The sequence below is a fragment of the Ursus arctos genome, unplaced genomic scaffold (genome assembly GCF_023065955.2).
Source record: "Ursus arctos isolate Adak ecotype North America unplaced genomic scaffold, UrsArc2.0 scaffold_10, whole genome shotgun sequence".
NCBI lineage: Eukaryota > Metazoa > Chordata > Mammalia > Carnivora > Ursidae > Ursus > Ursus arctos.
Window position 1 is genome coordinate 2,094,782 of NW_026622764.1, and position 24,412 is coordinate 2,119,193.

At 55.0% G+C, this 24,412-nt stretch overlaps 1 protein-coding gene across 1 annotated transcript; it reads right to left on the reverse strand.

Moving 5' to 3' along the window:
* Positions 1 to 222: 222 nt before the first annotated feature.
* On the reverse strand, positions 223 to 23,171 carry TEX29 (testis expressed 29). Its single transcript, XM_026490053.4, has 5 exons — positions 18,006 to 23,171; positions 12,408 to 12,518; positions 2,428 to 2,497; positions 1,578 to 1,741; positions 223 to 796 (listed from the first exon to the last, which is right to left on the reverse strand). Exons 1-5 carry the CDS (start codon positions 18,061 to 18,063, stop codon positions 756 to 758), a joined length of 444 nt encoding a protein of 147 aa, XP_026345838.1. The 5' UTR covers positions 18,064 to 23,171; the 3' UTR covers positions 223 to 755.
* Positions 23,172 to 24,412: the final 1,241 nt, after the last annotated feature.

Genomic DNA, 24,412 nt, shown 5'->3' on the forward strand with positions numbered 1-24,412 from the left:
CCATATGTGCATGCATACACGTGTGTACACACATACATGCACACACATACACACATGCACACATACACGTGTGGGTCATGTGCACACGCTCACACATACACGTGTATGCACGTGCACACATACATACGTGCACATCCATATATACGTGCACGCACACATGCACACACATGTACGCCCACATGCGTATATTTTAAGCCTGTGACGTATGGATGCATGAGCCACAGCTGCTCTGGAGAACACAAGTTTTCAAGGTAGAAGGCAGACATTCTCCAAGACCAAGGGGCTCCCTGGGCTGCATCCCCCCAGTTAGTGTGTGTGGCTGCCCTGGAACCTCTTGTGTGTTCTGTGAGGAAGCTGCGGCAGGTGGCCTGGGCCTCCCGGGAGCAGATGCCGTGCCTCTCCTCGCACGGCTCCATGCGGGGCAGGCCCCGAGCCCCCACGAGTCGGAGCAACAAGCCCGCCCCGTGCAGGTGCAGCCTGGGCCTCGAGCCGGCAAGGTGGCTTCGCCAGACTCCAGCAGCGGTCACGGGCGGTGCGGCTGGCCGCGGGGAGCTCCTCGTTAGCGTCCTCACACCCACAGGCGGGTCTGTCCGAAGATAGAAGGGCTGCATTGACTCGACCACGCGCACATGAAGCACTGAAAATACCTTTACTGTTTTCTCATTGTGCTCTTTCCGTCGCACACGCACGGCGGCTCGCCGGCTGGGCCCTTCGGGGGCGCGTCTGCCGATCTTTACTTCGGCTTTGCCGTGCCCTCAGTCCTCGGTCTCTTGCTCTTCCATGATCGTCAGGGAGGCTGGATTGAAGATCAAACAAAGAGTGGGCTTTCTGCATGGAATGTTCAGTGACCCCAAGGACATGTCATCAGCTCTGCGAACACATCTACGTGGCAATGATCTAGTCAAAGACAAGTTTGGTCAACGGTCTGTCTGCCCTGGCTCCCTGTCACCGAAGGAGAAGTGTCGCCACTTCTCGTGGCCTCACTCTGCTGCAAGCCCCCGAGAAGGGGGTGCACGTCCTGCCCTGTGGGAAAGTACCGTGGCTCAGACAGCTCGGCAGGGACAAGTGTCCAGACCCTACAAGATGTCTGCGTAGGCCTCTTCTCCCTGCCCCTCCTCTCCCCAGTTGCTCTGGTGAAACTGAGTCCTCGTGACTAACAGGGAACAAGAGGCCCGAGAGCACGTCCGCACAGACACCGCCTGAGGGAGAGGTGAGGGTTAGGGCGCTCCCTTCTCTAACCTGCACAGGTGCTCACCTGTGAAAGTGACAAGCAACTGCCAAAGCCCTTCCCTCCTGAGACAGTTAACAAATACACAAAAGCAGAGATGTCGCCGGGTCCGAAGCGGTTGCTCACACCCTTGCGGCCATGACAACCAGACTGCTGGGCCGTCACCATGGCAACCGGGTTCCCGCACCACCGCCAGGAAGCACCCGATCCGGTCTGCGGGTGCTGACTCGCCCAGCCCCGCGGCCACCCGCGCACCTGCCTGCCCTGCCAACCACGGGGCATGCCTGTCCCAGACGGGGTCTCTGGAGGAGCAAAGCTCGCCCTGTGCCGGGACCACCCGCTGTCTTACCGTCCTCCTCCCTGATGCTCTCACTCTTGCTCAACGGCTCCGTACTCGTGGGCTTGGCGGCCACTTCCTCGCCGGGTGGGGCCGTTTCCACTTTCTCACTGGACTTGGGAGACAGAGGTACGTCCGTGGGCACTTCCTTTTCTCTCCTGTTCTCTTGAACGACCCTGATGGGAAGAGAGAAATTGAAGGTGGACAACTCAACGGGCCGTCCAGTCCTCCCCCAGGACACCTCCCTAGAACAGGGGGACTCATGTTGGCCGTAGTCACGCCCACTTCAGCTTCCGATACACGCTCCACACACGCGGTCGGGCATGGCATCCAGATGCCCGAGGGCGAGAACAGGGCAGGGACGGGGTGAGTGTGCAGACTGGCCACTCAAGATGTCACCCGGCACGACTCAGAGCAGGGAAGTGGTTTTCTTTGCCGCTGGACAAAGTGACTTGAATAGTCTCTGTGGCTTCTACCTGTGACGTAAGGGGACTTGTGGCGGGGGCACCTCGGCCCTGAGCGGCAACGATGAATCCAGGCTCTGACCGTGGGCAGCTGCCAGCTGCCGTGGCCTTGTGTCCTCATCACCAAAACGAGTGGGGAGATTCGTGTCTGGAGCACGTCTACACTGTGACTCACAGCACAGAGCACCCTGCAGCACACCGGGCAGGGAGCCGCATGCCCCACTCGTGGACGGACGGGGGTGAGCAGGACGCAGACCGCATCGGTGCTCCTTAACTGCCGGGGGGCGTCATCAGGAGCTCTGGGGGAGCCGCCGGGCCCCTCCGGCCAGCAACAGCCCCCTCTCCTTACCACCCTGCACCCCGCACCATCCGCAGGTGCGCTAAGCAGAGGAACTGACCTGTAAATGATGGTGATGATGAAGGCCCCGGCAATGATCACGATCAAGGCAGAGAACACCTGCACGTAGACTGGAAAACAGCTCCTGTTACAAGTCAGTCCCCCCGCCCAGTCAGGTGGTGCCCTGCCCCCGCTGCCCACGGCCTCTCCTCCACCCCTCCCCCGGGGACAGTGCCGAGGGCGCTAAGCCCTCACGATACATGGGGCTCTATGTGGGCCACGCAGAGGACGGCCGGGGGCTGCCCGTGGGGACAGTGGTGCAGACAGCGCCCTCGTCTCTCCTCTAGAAAACCCCTTTGCTGCCCATGAGCTGGGCCCCCTGCCCCCACTCCCCAGAAACAGCTCCTCAGCATTTGGGTGAGTTGTCCCAAGACCGAATAGGAGGAGAACCCTTCTTGGCGACGGACACATTCCACTGGCTGAGCGTCTCTGTATTAACGAGGGGTTTCCACTGTCCCCACACTGCACGTCTTCTCTAGACTTGCCCCAACAGAAGGACCTGGGCCTTCACGGTGACTCTTGGGGGGCAGCCCCTATTCCCTGCTTCGGCTGCGGGAAAGTTCTGGGCCCCTTTCCACCCCGGGAAGCAGGAGTGGGAGCGGCCCAGCCTTCCCATGGGGGCCCTCCATCACAGGAGCGTCTCCCGTCCAGGCTGGGACTGACGTTTGGGGTGCACGGCTCCTGGGCTCAGGGCTCAGGCAGAGCAAGGGGCTGTGTCCCGGGGCCCCAGTGGCCAGGCAGCCCCCATGCGCGCGCTCAGTGGAAGCCCTATGACCAACACCCTCCCCATCAGGCGGAGGCGAGGAGTTGGAAGACGGGATGCAGGAGAGCTCTTGACACAGCGCCCGGCATGCAGTTTGTGCACAGTGGTCCCTACGTGTTACGGTCGTCATGCCTCGTCTCTCACTGCTCTTCACTCTTTCAAAGGGCAGAGGCGGGCTTCTTTGCAAACCCCCACCCAGGGCGACAGGGTTTGCTTCTATTCTCTTACATCCTCCCTAAACCGTTTTCACCCATCCTTAACCGGCAATGACATTATTCGATGCCACGTCCCCGGGAGGCTCCTTCGTGTGCTGAGGCTGATACAACAAAGTACCCCTGCGGGTGGCTTCAAACGGCAGAAAGCTACGGTCTCACAGCTGTGCGGACAGACGCCCATGACCGTGTCCCTCAGAAGGCTCCGGGGGCTCCTTCCTTCCTGGCCGGCTCCTGCTGGTCCCGGCGCTCCGTGCCCTTGGTTGGTAGACACATCACCCGGCTGTCTTATCTGCATGTGGCAGCTTCCCTCTATGGCACTGTCTCCACGTGGCGCTCTCCTCTGGGCATGCTCCAGGCATCTCTGTCTCCTCGTAGAAGGACACCAGTCATATTGGAAAGTAAGGACCCACGCTACTCCAGGGTGACCTCATCTTAACTAATCACATCTGCAAAGGTCACATTCACAGGTACCCGAGGTTTGGCCTTTAACATATCGCTGGCACCGGGGGGGACGCAATTCAACCCACAACAGATGGTAAGCAGTACTGCAGAAAGCTGCCTCGCGGGCACGGGAGGGTGATTCCAACGGGAACTGCATTCTCTGGACAAACCCAGAGGGTCTCTGAGAGTGGACAGGGCCTCCGGGATCCTTTACATGGGGGCTGAAGTCCAGAAACTGAAGGGAGCTGAAGCCGAATAGCTCAGCGATGGCAAAACCCAAATGCTCACTTTCCCCCACGGTTATGAGCTCAGGAAGTGGGCACTCCATGGTCAAGAGTCCATCATGGAGAGGATGGAGGGGGCGGTGGGACCGGCCTGTGGGGTGGCCAGCACACCACAGCAATGAACCAATCCGCAAGCTGCTGTCGAAGGCTCTGTTCTAATCAACTGGCTTATTTCTTTCAGTGATGCGTTTCCTGCGGAAATGTGTTCACCTCGGTTCACCTTCTCATCTCTAGGGCTGTAATAACCAGCCGCCAGGATGGCCTGCAAGGACGCTCACGTCCTGGTATTCACACCCGAATGTAGACGCTTCCACATTGCATAGGGCTGACCTCTGAACCAAGAGCACTGGCCAGGGTGGAACTGCCAGGGCTAGGTCAAAGAGTCACTGTGGCTTCCACCCGGCTTTCTCGGGACCCCCGCTCTGGGAAGGGGCCAGCACCACATGGTAAGGACAGGCAAACAGGTCTCCCGGCACAGAAAAGGACTTCCTGTTAACCCTTAGTACCACTTGCCAGCAAAGCGAGCCATCTCAGAGCAGGCCCTCCAGCCCCGGTTCAGCCCCCGGTTGCCTGCCACCTCATGAGTCGCCAAGCCCGCACCACCCAGCTAAGCCTCTAAGCTGTTGCTTTAGGCCACTAATTTCTGGGTAGTCTGTTATATGGCGTAAGTAACTAATACAAGGGTGTGGCAAGGGCCTGGCACAGAGAAAGTCCACTTTAAAGGACACTGAATGAACTGAATGGGAATGATCAAACCAGGAGCTTTTAAGGGACAAGAAGGGAGCCCTCAAATTCTTGAATTCCAGGAAGTGTATGTTCCTTAGTGTGATTTTGTGTCCTGGTTCACGGAGTAAATTCAGAATTTATGTGGGTGAAGCCATGAAAGAGACACACACGTGGACAATATTGGAATATCCGACGGTCAGTGTATCTTCCGCATCTTTACACATGTAAGTATTTCCAGTCTTTGGTGTCACAAGTTCCTGGAGGCAGAGACGGAGTCTCTCTGACCCTCTGTGCAAGGATCCGGCCAGCACATGGTCTGCTATCAACAATAGACATGGTTTACCCTAGACCATATATTATGATCGGTCACCGAGAAATAGCAGCAACTGAAGAAAACACGATTTTCATTAGGGTATCTCTGGGTAATTTCGCCCCCAAGTACAGTTAAAAGTTTTGAAATCATCTCCGCGAGTCCCATGAAGAAACAGAACTCAAACACCTAGAAGAAGTGACATGTTAAATAGTGTGCCCTAAATCAAGACTAAAGAATGAAGACAAGTCATTCTCTTTGAATTCCCAATTCTTTCTCAAAGATCTAATGCTAATTCCCCAAGTTCATATTCTTAATAATACAGATTATGCCATAACACAATGTGCACTTCAAACCAGCCAATTTAAGAAGTTGGTGAAAGGTTTTCATAACATGGAATTATTTGCACAAAGAACTCATAATACCCTGTCACTGAATACTACAACTGACACAGCACAAAGGTTCCCTTGCCGTCTTGAATGAGAAAGATGTCAAGGAAATGAAAAATAATTTGAGGGCACAGTGAGAAACCAAATGTAGGGCTCACTGCCCAGACTCTTCCCACAGATGGCCCAACCTCTCAAGCTTGAAAGAAGTCAGAAGTCAAGAAAAAGCCTAGCCCACACAACTCATTTATTAAAACTGAAAGGATGCAAAGAAGATTAACTCTTTCTTGCCTCCATGCAAAAATGACATACCTACTTGTAGAACAGTGAGCCCTCTTCCCAGACAAAAAAAATTCTTGAGAGTTTGTGTTCTTTTCTGGGTTCCTTGCAGACAGTAATAGGTGAGGTGCTATAAGAATAAGGCTCATCCTTCAAATGAGTTACAGGTATGAGGTAATGTTAGCGCATGTTAGGTTTGGGTTACATACTAACATGCACCAAGTGGCTAACTCTTGCATTAGATTCTCATGAGAAGACATTCAGGGCAGGGAGAGATGGGAAAAGAAGTGGCAGCAGCTTGCATCTGTGTGCCCTTGCTAGCCACGATCTGCCTCCATCTCACCACCGTATGCTGCTGGGGCCGTTTCACTGGGACACGAGGAAACCAGGGTGACAGCCAAAGACTATGACCACATGTGAGACCTGACTTAGCAACTTTCATATGTGGAAAACTGAAAGAACAAATGCAAATGCCCTTTGGATGTGAATGTTTCCTGCTCTTAGAAGCCCCAAATGGTTAATACCTCAAAAAAACGAAGATACATAAGTGCTTAGGACACTGGAGCCAAGATGCAAAGCTCCCTGATGTCCTCGCCCATTGCCCTCCAACAGTGAGATGTGTGTGCCAAACCACCGATGCCACAAAATGAAAAAAGATGACAAGTGCAAAAAGCAGCAAATTATGGCCAAACCACCACCCAGTGCCATGATCTCAACTCAGGAATATCTGCCACGGACCCCAGAGAACAAGCTGCTCGATGATAGGCCGTTCCACACTGGACGACCTGGGGCTCCAAAGGATCTCTCAGGTAGGGTTCTGGCTAAAGGTTGTGGGTTTACAATGAGACACGTGGAGGACAATAAACTCCTTTAAAGACAAAGTGCTGTGTCTCACTGCAGCTCTTACCACCCAGTTGTGTGCAACCGGGCCTGAGGTTCACTAAAGTCCAGAAGCAGTTTTCAGTGTGACATCAGAGAAAAAGGGGGGGGCAGAAAAAGAGCCCCCCCATACCTCCTCCATGAAACCAATGAGAACACTGGCAACATTTATCAGAATAAACTTTTTCAGAACTCTGAAAATTAACCGATCAAAAGTTTGCAGACGCACAGATGAATGTCAGTAAGAATAGTGAACTGTGGACGTTTAACTTGTCCTATTCCCACTTGTGCTCACCTCCAATTCCATGGTAGTCTTGAACCAACGGCCTACAATCATGGTGACAACTAGCAGCCTAGCATCACTGAAGGGGGCAGAGGAGGGTTGGAGCTCCTTCAAAGTCCCAGTCCCAAAGAACTGCCATTATTTGATCCATCCAGTACTTCACTAGAAGATCCCACTTGCAAGGATGTCTTTATTTGACCTGACCTGGAGCTAATAATTTAGTGTGAACAGCTTCTTCCCAGGTATTTGTTGAAAACAATCAAAGGCAATTGTTGAAAATCATGATGGATAAAATGACTGATAGCAGTTAGGGGTAGATAATAGGTCGACCAAAAAGTTTAAAAGGAAAATCTGGAGAATTATCTGTCTGTAGGGAGGTCTGAAAAGCTGTGACGTATTCCTTGGGATCTGGAAGGCAAGGGTCATGCCCAAGGCTGTGCACATACTTAGGAAATAGCTGAGAAGGCCCTGAACTCTCCTTCTGGCTGACCTTGAGGCTGTGTAAGCATGACATAAAGATTAAGGCACAGTTGGAAACTAGCTGGCTGACTGTTGAAGGTGTGCCTCAACACACAGAGAGAGCCCCTACACGAAGACTGAGACTTTTTGTTTTCAAGAATCTAAGCAGATTTTCCAGTCATTAGCTGACCAGTAGACTAACCAAGCCGAGTCTTCAACGACCACACACCACAAACAATACAGACTTCACAGAATTAGTTCAGAAAGGTCATTAAACAATGCTAACAAAAACTTAGGGGAGGCAGGAGAATATGATTTTCAGAGTTGCCACATATTTTTAAACGTCTAGTTTTCAATAAAAAAATATTAGATATGCAAAGAAACAAGAAATTATGGACACACACATACACAAGACAGAAACTGTCCCCGAGGATGACAAGATGTTGGTTCACTAGGCAAAGATTTTAAATTAGCTACTTTAAATATGGTAAAAAATAAAATAAAATAAAAAATAAATAAAGGAAACCATGTCAGAAGAAGTAAAGTAGGAGAATTATATCTCACCAAATAGAGAGTACTAATACAGACACAAATTATTTTTTTAAAGAACAAAATAGAAATTCTGGAGTTGAGAGTGTACAGAAATGAAAATATCACTAGAGGAGTTCAACAGATCTGAGCAGGCAAAAGAAAGAATCTGTAAACTTGAAGATAAATCAGTTAAGACTGTCTGAGCAACAGAAAATAGAATCAAGAAAAGTTAACAGAGCCTCAGAGACCTGTGGGGTACCATGGAGTGGTCCAATATCCACAATGGGAGTCCCAGAGGGAGTGGAGAGAAAGGAGAAGAATATCTGAAGAAATGGCAAAAACTTCCTGAATTTGATGATTCAGATAAACTCAAAGAGATCCACCCCTAGAAAATAATAAACAGTCAAAAGACAGAGAGTCTTGAAAACAGCAGAAGAGAAGCAACATGATATATATAAAGAAACCTAAGGATTCACAGTAGATTCCTCATCAGAAACCATGGAGGCCAGAAGGCAAGATGATGAAATACTCAGAGTACTGACAGAAAAAGACTGCCAGTCAGGAATTTCATATACTGCAACTCTAGCTTCCAAAAATGCAGGACAAATTAAGACATTCCCAACAGAAACTGAGAGAATTCATCACTAGCAGACCTGCCTTACAGAAATACTAAGAGGGAGTCCTTCAGGATGAAAGGATAGGATACCAGACAGTAACGCAAATCCACTTGAGTAAGAATCTGATAAAATCCAACGTCCCTTCATAATAAAAATACTCAAGAAACTAGGAACAGAAGGGAACTTACTCAACCTGACCTTCGGTAAAACCCATAGCTACCAGCATACTTATTGATGAAACACTGGAAACATCCCCCTAAGATCAGCAACCGGATAAGGATGCCATTCTCACTGATTTTGTTCATCACGCACTAGAGTTTCTAGCTAGAAAGTAAGCAAGAAAATGAAATAAAACCAACTATATTGGAAAGAAAGAAGTAAAATGATCTCTATTAGCAGATGATATCTCTCGTATCTAGAAAATCCTAAGTAATCAACTAGAAATGAGTAGAACTAATACATGAGCCCAAGAAGGTGGCAGGATATAAGATCACAATAAAAAATTCAATTGTGTTTCTATGTTCTAGCGAACTTTCAATTCTCTTGTGTCTATACACAAGGATTCTATACACAATCTGAGAATCAAATTAAGGCGCTATCTCCATTTACAATAACATCAGGAGAGAATAAAATACTTAGGAATAAATTTAACAAAAGAAATGCAGCATTGGTACACTGGAAACTACAAAATATTGTTGAGAGAACTTAAAGATCTAAATAAATGGAAAGACATGCCTTGTTCATGGGTCAGAATACTTAACATTATTCAGATGGCAATACGCCACCCTCAATTTATCTACAGATTCAACACAATCCCTATCAAAATATCAGATGGCATTTTTTTTCAGAAATTGACAAGCTGATCCTAAATTAACATGGAAATGCAAAGAACCCACAGTAACCGCAACAATCCTGAAAAAGAACAGAATTGGAAGACTCCTGCTCTTCAAGTTCAACATTTATTCCAAAGCTATAGTAATCACAGTGGTGTCGTACTGGCTTAGTGGAATAAGACGGAGAGCCCAGAAATAAACCCTCACATTTACGGGCAATTTCTTTCAGACAAGGATGCCGAAGCAATTCCATGGAGAAAGCACAGTCTTTTAAACAAATGATGCTAGAACACCTGAACATCTAGATGCAAAAGAATGAAATCGGATCCCTGCCTCACACCGTGAAAAAAATAATTAAGTCAAAATGGACTGGAGACATAAATGTATAAGCTAAAACCATAAAACTCTTAGAAAATGAGAGACGTAAATCTTCGTGACCTTGGATTATCGATGGTTTCTTAGCTATGACACAAATACACAAGCAAGCAGAACAAATAGATAAACACGGCGTCATCAACACAAAAAACTGTTGTGCTTCGAAGAGACACTATCAAGAAAGTGAAAAGATGACCAACAGATCGGGAGAAAGTAGCTGCAAATCACATATCTGGTAGGGGTCTACTCTCCAGAATACATACGGAGCTCTCACAATTCCAGAATAAAAAGACAATTAACTCAGGCAAGGTATGTGAACAGACTTCTTCAGAGATGACATACGAATGGCCAAATGCACACGCAAAGACGCTCAACACGATTACTCATCAGAGAAATACAATCCAACCAGTGAGACACCACTTCACAGCCATCACGACGGCTCTCATCAAAGAGACAGACAACTGGTGTTGGTGACGAGACGGGGAAATTGGAATTCAGGTACTAAAGTCGAGGCTGTCAGACAGTGCAGCTACGGTGGAAAATAGTTCGGCAGTTCTTTAAACATTGTAAGTACAGTTACTGTATGATCCAGCAAGTCCACTTCTGGGTAAATACCCGAGAGAAGAGAAAGCATATGTTCATGCAAACACTTATACACACATGTTCCTGGTAGCTAACAAGTGGGAACGACCCACGTTCCCATCAGCGAATATATGGATACACAAACTGTGGTCTATCCACACAAGGGCGTGTTTCTCAGCTGTAAACGGGAGCGGGACGCTGACACCTACTACCACATGCGTGAATTTTGAAAACATGTGCAAGCAGCCGGACACACAAGGCCACATATTATCTGACTCCGTTAATGTGAAATGTCGAACAGGTAAACCCGCAGGGACAGATCAGCGGTCGCCTGGGGCCGGGGGGAGGGAACGGGGACCGTCCAGTTGACGAGCGCAGGACTTCTTCGGGGCTCATACAAATGTTCCGGAAGTGACAGTGGTGATGGTTGCACAACTTTGTGAATATACTAAAAACCCCTGAATTGTATACTTTAAAGGGGTAAATTTTATGGTATGAGAATTTTATCCCAATAAAAATAACCAAAAAAGAGGTAAGTTCCAGTTGTTTCTATCTCCAGGTACAGGGAAAGGTGTGGGATCCCAGGGTTGCTTGCGTCTCCCAGAGGCAGAGACACGTAGGGAGAGTCTGGTCCCAAGTCTTCTGACTCAAGATCTGGATGAGGAATTGTCATCAGATAATCTTCTCAGCTATTAATGGCGTTTCTTGTGGCCTCTGATTTCACCTGCTTCTGAGCAGGCAAACTTCCTCCTCTTTTGCCCTAAGTGCCAAATCTTCACCATAAAGCAATACAGATGCTCCCCTCGGTGAACCAGGGTCCTGCCGGTGCTTTAGATTCTTCTATCCTTTTGTGCAAATGTCACTTCCTTCTCGAACAAGGAGCTGGCTTAGGGTTTTGGGTCTGTGGGATCAGGCAGCCCCGTGGGTCACTCCTTGGGAACAGTTATGAGTCACGAATGTTTCTGACTTCCTAGGCCTTCCCATGTCCGGGAATGAGGGGTCACTCTGCGTCTCACCTCCAAGGGCTCAGCCTCCCTGGGGCTCAGAGGAGAGAACAAGAAACCTTTCCAGTCTCCCGGCACACGTGTGCCTTTATCCACTGGGGAGGTGAGGACAGAGGAGAGTGGCCTGGGACAGGGAGGGCTCGGGACATGTTCTCCCACAGCCTGGGAGCTGCTGAGCGTCCGTGGCCCGCGGCCAGCTTCTGTCTGTGGGGCACCCTCCTTCTCTCTGGCCAGATCTTGTGTAGGCCGCCCCACCGCACACACTCCTTCCTTCTTCTCCAAACACTCCTAGAGCCAAGCACCCTCATTTCTAAAAGGGCCACAAACAGGGCAAGAAAACACATCAATCATCAAGTGAATTTTGGGAGGGTTTGGAAACCCTAATTTAGAAAATTCTAGAGGCCCAGAAGCCCAGAGCCCTAAAGTGTGAGCAAACCCCCAGACGCATAACTAGAAGATCCCTTCCCACAGGGCATCCCAGCTTGTATCCTGCCCTGCACCAGCTCTCCCACCCAACTAGGAGTCCTGTCTCCATCGCGGCCCCCCTCAGCACCAGCGGGAGGCAGCCCTATTCCGAGGGCGCCGGCCTCTCTCTGCTCCCAAAGCCTCCCCCTCACAGGACTCCCTGCTGGCCCGGAAGCCCCAGGCGCAGCCCGGACTCACGGGGTCAGGGTACCCTCAGTGCGGACTGGTTTTATGCTGACTGTGACAGGGCTGCGGAGAAGCCCCATGGGGTCTGACCTTGAGAACAGCGGGCAGCTAGCCCCGCCCGGAACCAGTTGCTTCTGCAACCCCACATGCCCAGGGTCTTCCCAGGATGCTTCTTAGTATCAGGTCAACTCCATCCAGGAGTGAGCTTCCTCAGGGGCTGTCACCCCATTCACCAACCCCAAAGCTGGCTGTTCCTGCTAAGGCACCAGAGTTCAGACCTAGGGAACAGCGGAGGCCAGTCCAGCCAGGGAGGCCTCCGTGGTTGCTCTGCAGGGGGCGGGGGACACGGACGCGGATACTTACTGGGGACTGCTTTCTCGTAGCATACGCCTTTGTAAAAGCAGCACCCAAGCTCCTTGCAGCGGTCCCTGGTGACGTTGTAGTCACAGATGTCATAGAGAGGAATGTCGCACACTGCAAAGCAGACACACAGCGCCGTCATCACTGAGAACACAGCTGCGCCAGGAGCGCCACGCCCGTGGGCCTGGGAGGGGGCCTAGGAGGGGGCGCTGCGGGATTTGTGATGTTTTCAATTATGCATCATACGAATCTCACTTCAAAGATCTGAATTAGATTTCTGAACAAACTGGTGTTGAGTTAATTACAGAGAGTGATGCGGGGTCCTCTAATGATTAAGGAGATGGCACATCTCAGCAGAGCCTGCACCAGGATCTGTGCCCCGCAGAGAAAACAGAGGACAAAGATCTGATACAAACAGATATCGGGGCTGCAGGGCATAACATGTGATTAATTCACAGGGAAGCACACGGTGAATCAAAATTATCAACTCAGGCTGAAGATTATTTCAGAACTGAAAAGTTTATTCCAAAGGACAGAATGTAAAATGTCGGTTTAACCAAAAGCAAGCAAGCCAGTGCGCGGACCATGGGCCCAGGGCCGCAGACAGCGGGTGACCCAGCCCAGCACCGCTCGGCCCCGCTACTGATGCACTTCCAGCTTTGAGGACACGTGAGTCCCCTCAGTGGCAGGAACAGCGTCTGCCCCAAACCCTGCTGGGCTCTCCTGGCACGAGGGGAAGGGGAGGTGGTGGGCTCCAGGGCACCCAATCCTTTTCCTAGCACCAATCAGTCCTTCAGACACGAGGGCTCCGGACAAATCCACTGTCCCTCCCGCTCCTTCCCGAGATGTGCGGCCGGAATGCCACTGCGGACAGAGCAGCACCTGGCTGGGCGGGGCTGGGGGACGGAGAAGCCCGTGGTCCCCCTCCTGCATCACTACCGTCTCCCAGAGCCCGGCGAGCTGGGCAGGTAGGGCCGGCCTCCCCTGCTGCCCAGTGTCCCCAAGCGGTCAGTCGCCCTGCAAGGTGTGCCATCCGTTTAAGGGCATGCCAGCGGTGCCCAGCTTCACCTCAGATGGGGTCTGGGCTGCAGGGAGCCCGCCCAGGCCCTCACGGTGGCGACATGGGGAGCACGGCCACCACCGTGCCCGCAGGTAACTCCCACACAATTGAGAACGAGGGCCGCACAGGATGACAGCGTGGTGGCAAACACAGGCGCACTCAGCCCCCTCCGCTTTGTCCAGAAAGTTCCAGGAGACCCAAGACCACACAGCTGACTGGGAGAACTGGGGTCCCCATCACCCCACTGTCTTCATGGAGCCGGGGGACCAGGGGTTCTTCTCCAAGGCGCTCCGTGACGGCAGAGGATGACTTCGGCAAACAGCACGGGCAGAAAACAATCTGTCGAGGTGTAATTTTGTTCATAATGATTGTTCGCTTCAGCATCTCTCCCCACTGAGAACATGCGGGTATGTGATTTCCCACTCTGGCTGCTTTCACGGAAGAGTCTGGAAGGGCTGCTGGTCCCCAGAGCACCTGTGCAGAAGGTCAGTCTCCCGGCACATCTGACATCTCCATGCCCACCCCGCCTCCTCCCCGGGACTGTTTTATCTGCCTGGACCTCCCCAGAGGTCTTGATGCGCTTCTGGAAAGTTGCCCGCAGAAGAACCACATCCACTTCTCCATCTCCGGCGTGACCCCTCCGTCCAGCTCCACAGCCCCCGAGAGACGGGCACAAGCTGAGGCTCCCTTGGCTCATTGCAGGGCAGGGGGCAGGGCAGTGAGGCTTCACTGAAGACCAGCCGGAGCCCCAGACTGACCATCGAAAGCATCAAAGGACAACCTGTCGTGTGACCAGCGGTCACCTGGAGTGGCACCCTCAGCTGCCCCCACCACATGCTGCTGGCTGGGGACGGTACCCAACACCTGACCCAGGGATGGGGGATGCCACGAGGGGGCTGGCATTTCCGGGGGCAGGGCCCAGCCACCTCAGTGAGTGCGGCACCCCCGCGTGCACCTGTCTCGTCAGCACTCAGCTCCCCCCACCCCCGTCAACCACGTCACAGCTGGGCTAGCCCCAAGCGGCTCATGACATCCAGGGAAGGGCAGGGCCCAGGTGAGAGAGGCAGCCGACGAAAAGGGGCCAGGCCAACTGTGCACCTGCCACTCTGGAGAAACAGATGGAGACAAAATGTCTACGCACACACCCCACGAGCATGCTCACTATGCAGGAGGCCCCTTCGCCTCGGGTCACCGCCAGGGAGGTACGCTGACCGGGCTTTCCTCCCACATCTGTGCCTCCCGTCCTCTCACGCACGCGCGCTTGCCCGTGGACACGCGAGATTCAGACAAAAGGGAGAACCTGGGGACCCAGCAGACACGGCCCATTTTCCAGCTGGGGACACCTGCCCTCGGGCCCAAACATCCCTCCACAGGTCATCAGCCACCATGGAACGCCCCAGAACCAAGGACACCAGGCCTCCTAGGACTAGAGAGGTGGGGACAAGGACGGAGGGCTGCGGCAGGAGGCCAGGCGGGGAGGGGTCACAGGACACGTACTGCCGCCAACACCGCGGTTCATCGTCACCTTCGAAGCTGGGATCTGGAAAGGGCCCAGCCAACCATGTGCAGGGAGGAGAAGGCAGGAGGGGTCAGAGGAGGGACAGTGGCTGTAGGAGAGGATGGCAGACAGCCCTGCTGTTGAGTCCCATGTTCTCCTTCCGGCCGCTCCACAGGAATAATACAAACGGCACTTGGAAGGCACTTTGCAGTTTACACGGCACTGTCACGGGAACTATTTTCAACATCATGGGGCCTCGCAAGGAAAAGGATGCCGGTTTTAGAGGATATGTAATCGATCCACAAGGGCTAAGGGCACAGGCCACACAGCCAGGTCCCTGTGCTCGTCTCCTCCCCCGCTGCGGACGTGACCGGCGGAGCCCAGCCTTCTCTGCAACGGGGACAGGACAGGCTCTCCACAGTGGGGCTCTGGATGGAGAAAATGCCATAAAGCCTTGGAAACAGCCTACTGCCTAGAGTCTGGGATGGCCCAAGGGTAGCTGCTGCTGTTTTATGACGGTTGGCGTTCCGTGCCAGGCAAGAAGGCACCCTGGCCACCTCTCCGCCACGAGACCCCAGGGCGGGTCTTTGACCCTCAGGGCAGGCAGACTGCCTGGAGCGCAGAACACACACGGTAAAGGTGTTAACTCACAGGACGCCCATTCGGGGGTTGGGGAACCTACTGGCTCCCCCTCCGCCCTCAAGAGGACACCGTGTGAATGGCGTGGAACTGAGCCCCAGGGCCTGCACCCTGGTTTGCTAGGTGGCCTTGAGATGTGCCCCAGCAGCCCCTAGTGCTGGGTGAACCCCTCTGTCTCCCCACACTCGCCTGGTGAGCACCTGCCAGGTACGGCAAGCTGGGGTATGGCAGGCAGAGGTGAAGACTGCCAGCTCCCTGCCCCCCTCCCAGGCCAGGCCCTCTTTAGGAGGCCGCCTGCCATCCCTACAACCCTCACTTGTTCCCTCATCCTGTACATCCAGTCTGAGGCTGGGGCCCCGAGGCTGTGCAAGCCCTCAGTGGTACCACATGAGCCACACCATCCCTGCCACCGGCCAGGAGCCTGCAGCAACAGGCAGGAGGACAGCCCAGACATAAGGGAGCTAAAGCCGTGCACCTGAGAACAGGCACACCAGGCCGGCAGCACTTCTGTGGGTGTGTGTGTGGGGGGGGGTCCTCGGGGCTTCACAGCACCCTTGGAAGTTTGTAAAGGAGGATCAGGCCACGCCCTCCCAAGGCTGCATCCTGGAGGATGGAGGGGGAGCCCCAGCCAGGGTAGGGAGGAAGGTCTGAATCAATGGGCACAGCAGGCTGACCTGGGCTCTACTCTGAGCTCTGGTCCACCAGCATCCAGACCGCCTCTAATGACCTTCCTCTACCTGCCCACCTCCCACACCTGCCCAGCCCCTCCACCTGCCCAGCCCCCATACCCTCCTTCCCCCTCCACTGCCCACCTCCCACACTTGCCCAGCCCCTCCACCTGCCCTCCCTCCCCACCTGCCCACCCTCCACCTCCCCTCCCCCCACCTGCCCAGCCCCCATATTCTCCTTCCCCCTCCACCTGCCTTCCCCCCACACCTGCCCTCCCCCTCCACCCGCCTTCCCCCTCCACCTGCCCAGGCCACAGTGGCAGAGGCAGCCTGCAACAACAAAAGCACCACACCTGGCTCCAGGAAGGCTGCCGGCAGGTGCTGACAAAACCAGCTATCATCTAACAGTTCAGCAACAAGTGTCAGAGTAAAAGCATGGAAGAGCCACATCGACATCTACAGAGGGTGACAGAGACGTACTATCACGTGCTTCCATTCACCCCCACTGCAGACCGGAAGAAGAGTGGTTTATGGTCAAAATGCAGGTGGGTCACTGTGAGCCAGGAGAGCAGGCCCCTCCTGTGGGTCAGTGAGGACAAGGAAGATGACCTCCTGCCCCAAGCAGGTTAGCACAGGTGGGACCCTGGCTTTGCTTGGTACACCTGAGTGGCCAACCTGCTCCAGCCCACACCCGGAGAAGGCGGTGGGCACCGGTCTCACAGCCCTGAAGTAGAGGCAAGAAAGGCTGTCCACTCCTAGGCCCTGAGAACACACTGCCCCCAAGGAGGTGCTTCTCCCAGGACACTCGAGGGGGCAACTCCAGGCCGGCCCTCTCTGCTGCCCGTTCAGAGCCCCCAGGTGCAGGCCACCTGTCTCCTCTGCCCTGGGCCTTGCGCATGAGAAACCACAGCCCCTCCAGTGGGCCCCCCACAGCCTGGCTTGGGGCCTCGAGCCAGACCCACTGACCTCTGTCCCAGCTGCCCTGTGGGATGGAGCCACACAGACCGGCCCCAAGAAGGGCGTCCACAGCAAGTGAGCCCCGGCTCCGTCCTCAGTGGATTCCTGCCGAGCGACAGGAAAACTGTGTCTCATGGAAGCTTGGCCAGCCCAGAATCCTCCCCAGTCAGTCCAGGCTCCAAGCCAAATAAAGGAAAAAAAAAACCAAATTTCTTTTCCTTCCATTTTCTTATGTCTCATCACAAAAGGCATGCAGACAAGCTCCCTTGAGAAGGAAAGTCGAGTCACACGCAAGTATGCACGATGGGAACGGTGCCCCCCTCCCCCCCCCCCCGTGTGGTTGTTTGTGGCTGCACACGGTGAGTGCACGCACTCAGACGGCCAGCCTCACGGGAGCCACTGCCCTGGTTCCCCGTGCCCAGTCCGAGTGTCTGACCGCAGACCCCGGGGCACCCGGGTTGGGAGAGGTGGGCTTTCCTGCTGAGAAACGTGTTCTCCTCAAGAGAAAGTCATTCTTGCAAGAAACACCCTGAGATGGAAGCGTCCGTTTGGCATGTCACAGGGACACATCTTTGACCCGTGGGCCCCGTAAGCCAGCTGGACGTGATTCAGATGCCGAACACCTCCGGCTCAGGCGTCTCTAAGGCACACTTGAGGAAAACGAAGGCGTCACGGCATCTTCCTGCATCCCTCTGCCCCCCTTTCCCGCTCTCAGCCTGGGGACTAACTGCCATCACCGTGGGGTGGAACGGGCGCCCAGGGTGGTCCTTCCCCGTTACCTGCAAATTTCTTCAGGAGGTGCGAGGGGGATTTTTTGAATTCTGGTGCGTATCTCATTGTAGCAGTCGAAGGACAGACGAGGGGGGTTCAAGGGAACCTGGGGGAGAGAACGGGTTAGCACAGATGGGACCTCACGGCGGGCGTGAGGGGCTCGCAGCCGTGGTCGGTGCCAGGGACAGAGGGGCCAGGCAGTGCGGACCGGGGTCTCACCTGACAACCATGTCCCCAGCCGAGCCCCCTCAGCCGCGTGGTCCTATTACACTTCCAAGTGGACAACTTTGGATCAAACAAGAAACTGGCACCTCCTCCCTCCACTGCTCCCACCAGTGGAGTGTGGAGCCAGTGGCAGGCCCGCTCTGTCTGCTGTGATGTCACACAGCCCCATGACATCACATAGAGGGGGCAGGGCAGCGACGCTGGCAGCTAGAGGATGGTCGGGCTGCTCACAGGGCCAAGGAGTAGTGGAAGGGCCCCAAGTACAAGGTATTGGGCTGTGAACCCCCCACCCAAGACCCTTGCCGGCACGACACCCAGGCCTAGCTTCGCATCTTGCTCTCAATCCTGGGCTGTCCTTGGGGTGTCCATGTTTGCTGGGATGCAACGGTGAGCAAAACAGACAAACCCCCCGCCCACAGGGACGTGTATCCCCACAGAAGGAGACAGACCACATCCGGTCAGGCCTGTGCTGCAGGCGAAAAGCAGAGCATGAGTAGGGACTGATTCTCCACTTACGCAGGGTAAGCTGGCGGCCTCAGTCTTAGGCAGCATCTAAGCAGTGTGGGGAGGAAGTGAGAGAAGGCATGCAAGCCTGAAGCAGCAGCAAGTGCAAAGGCCCTGGGGTCAGCCAGGCCCAGCCAATCGGAGAAACCAAGAGGCTGCACACTTGGGAGACCTGAGGATCGAGGGGACCTGTCTGGCCAGTGCTAAGTTCCCAGGGGCGTGACAAGCAGCCGGTGGGCTGGAAAGCCATCCGTGTGCCTTGGAGAAGTAGTGTGCTGGGGCCACCAGACATGCATGAGGCAGGCCTGGGGGGCGGGAGCTCCAGAAAAGTGGGAGAGGAGGGAGGCCTGGGCCCAGCCTAGAGAAGGGTATGGGAGCAGTGAGGAGGCCCAGGTGTCATGTGACTGTCTCTCTCCCACATCTGGGCCATACAGCAAGAAGCAGGGACCCACGGGGGAGGGCTGGGTGCCAGCAGATTGCAGGTGGAAAGGAGGCCACAGGACACAGCAGGAGGGTTGTGGAGGCCATGAACGGCCAGCACGCAGGGTTAAGGAGCTGCGCTGCTCCAGAGGCTGAGCCCAGGGCAGCAAGCAGCACCTTGGTGGGGAGGGAGTCAGGGTAGGCTTGTGGTGGGACCTCTGTCATTGCAGCCCCAAGAGCGGGGGCCTGGGAGTATCAAGGACCGAGGGACACGTGGGGGAAGGCAAACTGTGATAACCAGGCCAGAGTGGTGGAGAGGGTGCAGCGGAGAGGGGCACAAGGGCAGCCAGGGCAGCCCACAGTGGGGTGGGTGGGAGACGGGCCCCCAGCAAGAGCAGCCTGGAGAGGGGTCTGGTGGTGAGCCCGCAGATCTGGCGGTGCCCCTCCCTCCCATGGCTCATGCCACAAGGGAGTGGGCTTCGGTCCCTCTCATCATCAGACATAGGACCAAGCCTCTTGGGGAAAGGATTTCCTTGTCTCTAACACTAGGGTGATGACACAGGGCCCGATGTGTCGCTGGTGCCCGCTACTGGGCAGCGCCCACATCCAGAGGGCTTCTGATGGCCCCACACGCTAGCCTGGCGCCCACTGCATGCAATTCACGGGCCATATGCTTCACCCACGTAAAGTGCACCATTCAGTGGCGTGGGGGCTCTCGCAGAGCCTGCAGCCATCACGCCCATTGCAAAACGTCTCCATCAGTCCAGGAAGACACCCCGCACCCACGAGCAGTGACACACCCCTGCCCCCATTGCCCACACGCCACCTCCTGCCGGCGCAGTCCGCCGCGTTCCACATGCATAGCGCTAGAAGCACAGGACATGTGGTCTTTGGCGCCCGGCCTCCACCACTTACACGGTCTCAGGCCTCGTCCACGGAGCAGCAGTGTCGGCACCTGGCTCCTAGAGCGGCCGGACCTTTGCCTTGCTTCCCCTCTGTGGCCAGGACCTACGCCACTGCCATGCCGCACAGAGGCTCGGCCAAGGGAGCAGCCAGAGTGGCCAGAGTTAGTCTGTTAGCCCCGAGTCCCGTTCCCACGTGAGGACTAGCGACCACGCTGAACACACTTCATTTTAGTGGAGACCTGTGCTGTTGTCAACTGTGAGGCCTTCCCAGGCGGAAATGGAGGTGTTGTCATGGGTTTTCTGAAATAGGAAAAGTACCACCAGGACCCATTACAACCTCCGAGAATTTCAACTACTGACCCTTCACTAACGCCATAATGGGATACCACTGACCTAGCTTCTGGAAGGGAAGAGGCCACCCGACCTAAGGAGGCATACAGCCGGGGGTGGTGGAATCCGTAAGCTCACAGGCCTGTCTGTGGGGGCCTGCATCACTTGTGGGCACGGGCAGGGAGCGGAGGCAGAAGCCCACCGGGGAGGAAACGGACAAGTCTCCCAAGAGGTCTATCCGCCCAGGGGAACGAAAGAGGTTGGTAGGCAAAGGGGAAACTGCAGAATTACAGCTTTGTAAGACCCCGCGTAAAAGCCAAAGGATACGATCTGCTGTGTTTACAAAAGGAAACCAGGGCTTCCCTGGTAACTGAAGGACCAGAAGCTGGGGCCCCTGGCCTCCCCGACCGCACGCCAACACAACGACGAGCCCTGCCTTTCAGGGGCCATGGTGCCAGGAACAGGAAGCAGCCCTGGGGGACCATGACCATGTATTCTCCTTACACAAGCACCACGTTCCCCGTACAAAAAAGCCTCAGGCGCACAGCAAACGGTGTGTCTCACGAGTAACGGCACGGAGCCGAGGAGACAGCGAGGCCAGCTGGAAGTCCTCCCCGTGGCTACAGGACATGAAACAGACACAGTCCCCCACAGAACCGCGCAAGAGCCCGCCAGCCTGCTGGATACCCATCACCCCCCAGACACCACACACGGACACTCTGGGCTCTGGGAGCACCAGCCGGGGTCCGGATCACAGCCAGAGCACCTGTTTCCTCCACCTGGGGCTGGGCCAGACACCTGCCAGCAGCACCCAGCTGCTGGAGAGGAAGGCCGCCTGCCCAACCCGGCCTGGCCGAGCACCCTAGGCCCCAAGGTACTGCAGGGCAAGAGGCAGGGCCAGAGAGGAGGTCCGGCGGGGGGGGGGGGGGGGGGGAGCGTCACTGAGACCCGTTCCACTTGCTTTATGAAGAGTGCATCGGGCTGGTGGGTGTATGCTGCCACAGCCCCTTCCTGAGCCGTATAATCCCCGGGGACTCCACGGCACGGACGCAAACACACCGGCAACGAAGAAAAGGCTGTGGATGGCATTCTGACTTCGACTCCCTTTTTTGAAAAACTAGAAGCACAAGATCACCAAGAATGTCATTTCTAAAATGCCTTCTAGGAATCTGGCAAATTTTATCAAAATTAAGACACAATGTTTCCAGAAATTAATGCTATCACTTTAACACTCGCTTGCCTGCACACCAAAGGACATTCACTGCCCCTCCCAAACGCCCCCTGAGAGGTCACTGAAACGAACTGGCGCATCCCATCAGCGGGCTATGCGTGCAGCTGCCAGACGGGGCAGCCCACACGCCCCTGCACGGCAAGATGAATGTGGTAAAAACTGTATTCTCACCGTTTCCAGTTCCATTTTCCTATCCAGGTCTCCGATCCACCGTGAATTTGTTCTGATGTGGCACGGCGGCCCATTAGGTTTCCCACAGGGATTTAGGAAAAAGGCCAGTCACACAAGAACACGGTCAGTGTGCCCTCATCTGTGGGGAGTGAAATTGCTCAGACACGCGTTTGCATTTGCTTGAAAGAACGGAGGGAAACGCGAGACCCGTCACCCTGGCCATCACTCTCATGGAAGCAGGAGAAGGGACACATGCTCCCCACCTAACGTGCATCTCCCCCACGAGCAGGTACGACTGTGCGGACTAGCCTGAAAAATACGAACGTCTAAACTGCTCCTCCCCCATAAGACAAACAGTTGAACGAGAGAGGCCTGGTGGATCAACGCAGATCAACACAAGGGACTTCCTGAAGGGCTCATTCCAGCTGCAACAAATGGAAATGCTCCCAACTCTGGACACCAGCTGCACTGGGGCTCCTGGCGGCCGGGTGGCTGGCACAGCTGTGCGCAGAGCTGGGCACTCAGACACTCTGGGCAGCAGCTACGTCGCCCCATCCTGCGGCCCCGTTCCAGAGACAGCCCACCACCCCGTGTCCAGGGCACATGGCCAGGCTCCCAGCTGCCGCTCCCGGCTGTGGCAGGCCAGGTTCGTGGCTGCGGGGGTGGCCTTCCCTCTGGAGGGTCACGGGAACAGTACGGGACCATGGCAAATGCCAGCCAGCACGCAGATGCAGGGCACACCAGCACCGAGCAAGACTGGTCTCTCTGCAGGACCCACGTGCATCACTGGTCTCCCTAAAATCTCAGAGAAAGAGGACAAAAGAGCGGTCACCAAGTCAGCTGACGAAGTTTCCTTAGACCCAAGTGACCGCTGGGCTCCTCAGCCGAGGGCGGGAGCTCTGAGAGGGAAGGAGCACACAGTTCCAGCCCAAACCGGGGCGGGGCGGCCGCAGGGAAGGACGAGGCTCACGCTCAAGCCCAGGAGCAACTTGCTGGTGTCACATCCGTCCTAGAAGGACCCACAGAAATCCTGAAAGACGCTTTCCCTCGTCGTACCTACAGACCACAAAGGGGCTGTGCCTCCCGGGCCAGCTGTTCCTTCTCCTCCTTCCCTACAACCTTTCTGTTTCTAATCTGATCTATCTTCAGATATTCCCAAACCCTAGATTTTAAAGGCAAACGTGATTTTCCCAACATCAAAAATTTACACCAGAACTTTTGGAAATTTAAGTCAGAAGAAAGTGTCGAGGTAACATGCACAAAAAACCCACCGCATCACAGAAGATAAAGTGACGTCGTAACGTAAGCAGAGTCAGTTTAATGATTACAACGATGTAGCACGAGTAGTCAAGGCCAGGACAGTCTGGCATTTACGTGACAGGGCCCCACAACTGTCAGCAGGGATGCCACACGTCCCAGGGACCCAGAGCGGGGGCAGCGGGAAGTGCACACAAACCCGGAGGCATGCCCACTGTCCCAGGGCCTGGCGCACACGTGAGCACAAAGGACAGTCTCTGCCGCCACATGCCGACATCACGCAGAAACGCAGGAGTATCATCCCTGAGCCCTTGGGAGAAACGGGGTCCCTTCCCCCCACCACCGCCAACCCGCAGCCCCTGGGAAGGTCAGGGAAACCTGAGTGGTCCATTTACAACGGGGCAGGTTTGTAGACGGAACAGCTCTCAGACTCTGCACCCTAAAAAGCTTGGTGAAATACTGGATCTGCGGGAAGAGAAGGGAGCGTGCTGTGCAAGCATCCCAACGGTCCCATTGGAGCGGGGATGGGGGAGAACACACGTCCCCACTCAGGGCTTCAGTCAAGTTAAGGCAGGTTTAGGAGACCCGTCCTGGAGGCGGCTGGCAACATGGCCCGTCACAGAGAGGCGGAGAGACCAGGGGTGAAGGCTGTCCCTGAGTTCGAGACCGCAAACTTCGGCACACTCCCAAGTGTTTTCTACAGCAAGGTTTTCTGCATCACCCAAACCACTGTAAAACAGGACTTCCCCAGAAAAGGCTCTCGTTTCTAGTCCTAGCGCTAGGAGACAAAATGCAAAGTGCAGGAAGCTCGGCGTTCTACCTGAAAGGCCACACGAGGGCAGGCGGATGCTGACCCACGCGCACACCTGTGGGGCAGCAGCCAGGAGGGCCCGGCTCCAGCAACCGTCCGCCAGCAGAGACGCGCAGGCCGCGCGCTCAGCCCCAACCTGGACACGAACCACCGACAAGCAGAAAGCCAAGGAGTCCCAGAGCCGCCCAGTTCCACGGCGTCAAAAGATCCCCATGCAGCTATGGGGTTGCTTGACCCCACAGATCGCAAGGCCCAAGTCCCACCTGGTGCCACACGGGTGCCTCTGGGAAGCCTGTACTGCTGCTGTTCGGTTTTCAAGACACAACACGTCTTCTACAGAACAGACTCCACCCCCCCCCCCCCCCCCCGCCTCCGGAAGCTGACCTCTCCAGAAGAGGGAGCGAAAGGCGCAGCTCCTGGGACACAGTGTCCTGCCCCTGAGGCAGAACGAGCTGGCTCCCCGGCCCAGAGAGGTCTGCGTGGCTGGGCTCAGGCAGGCTTCCTCTCTGTCCCACCGCTCTTTAGATTTGGGGGTGATGGACCCGCATTTAAACTGAGCAC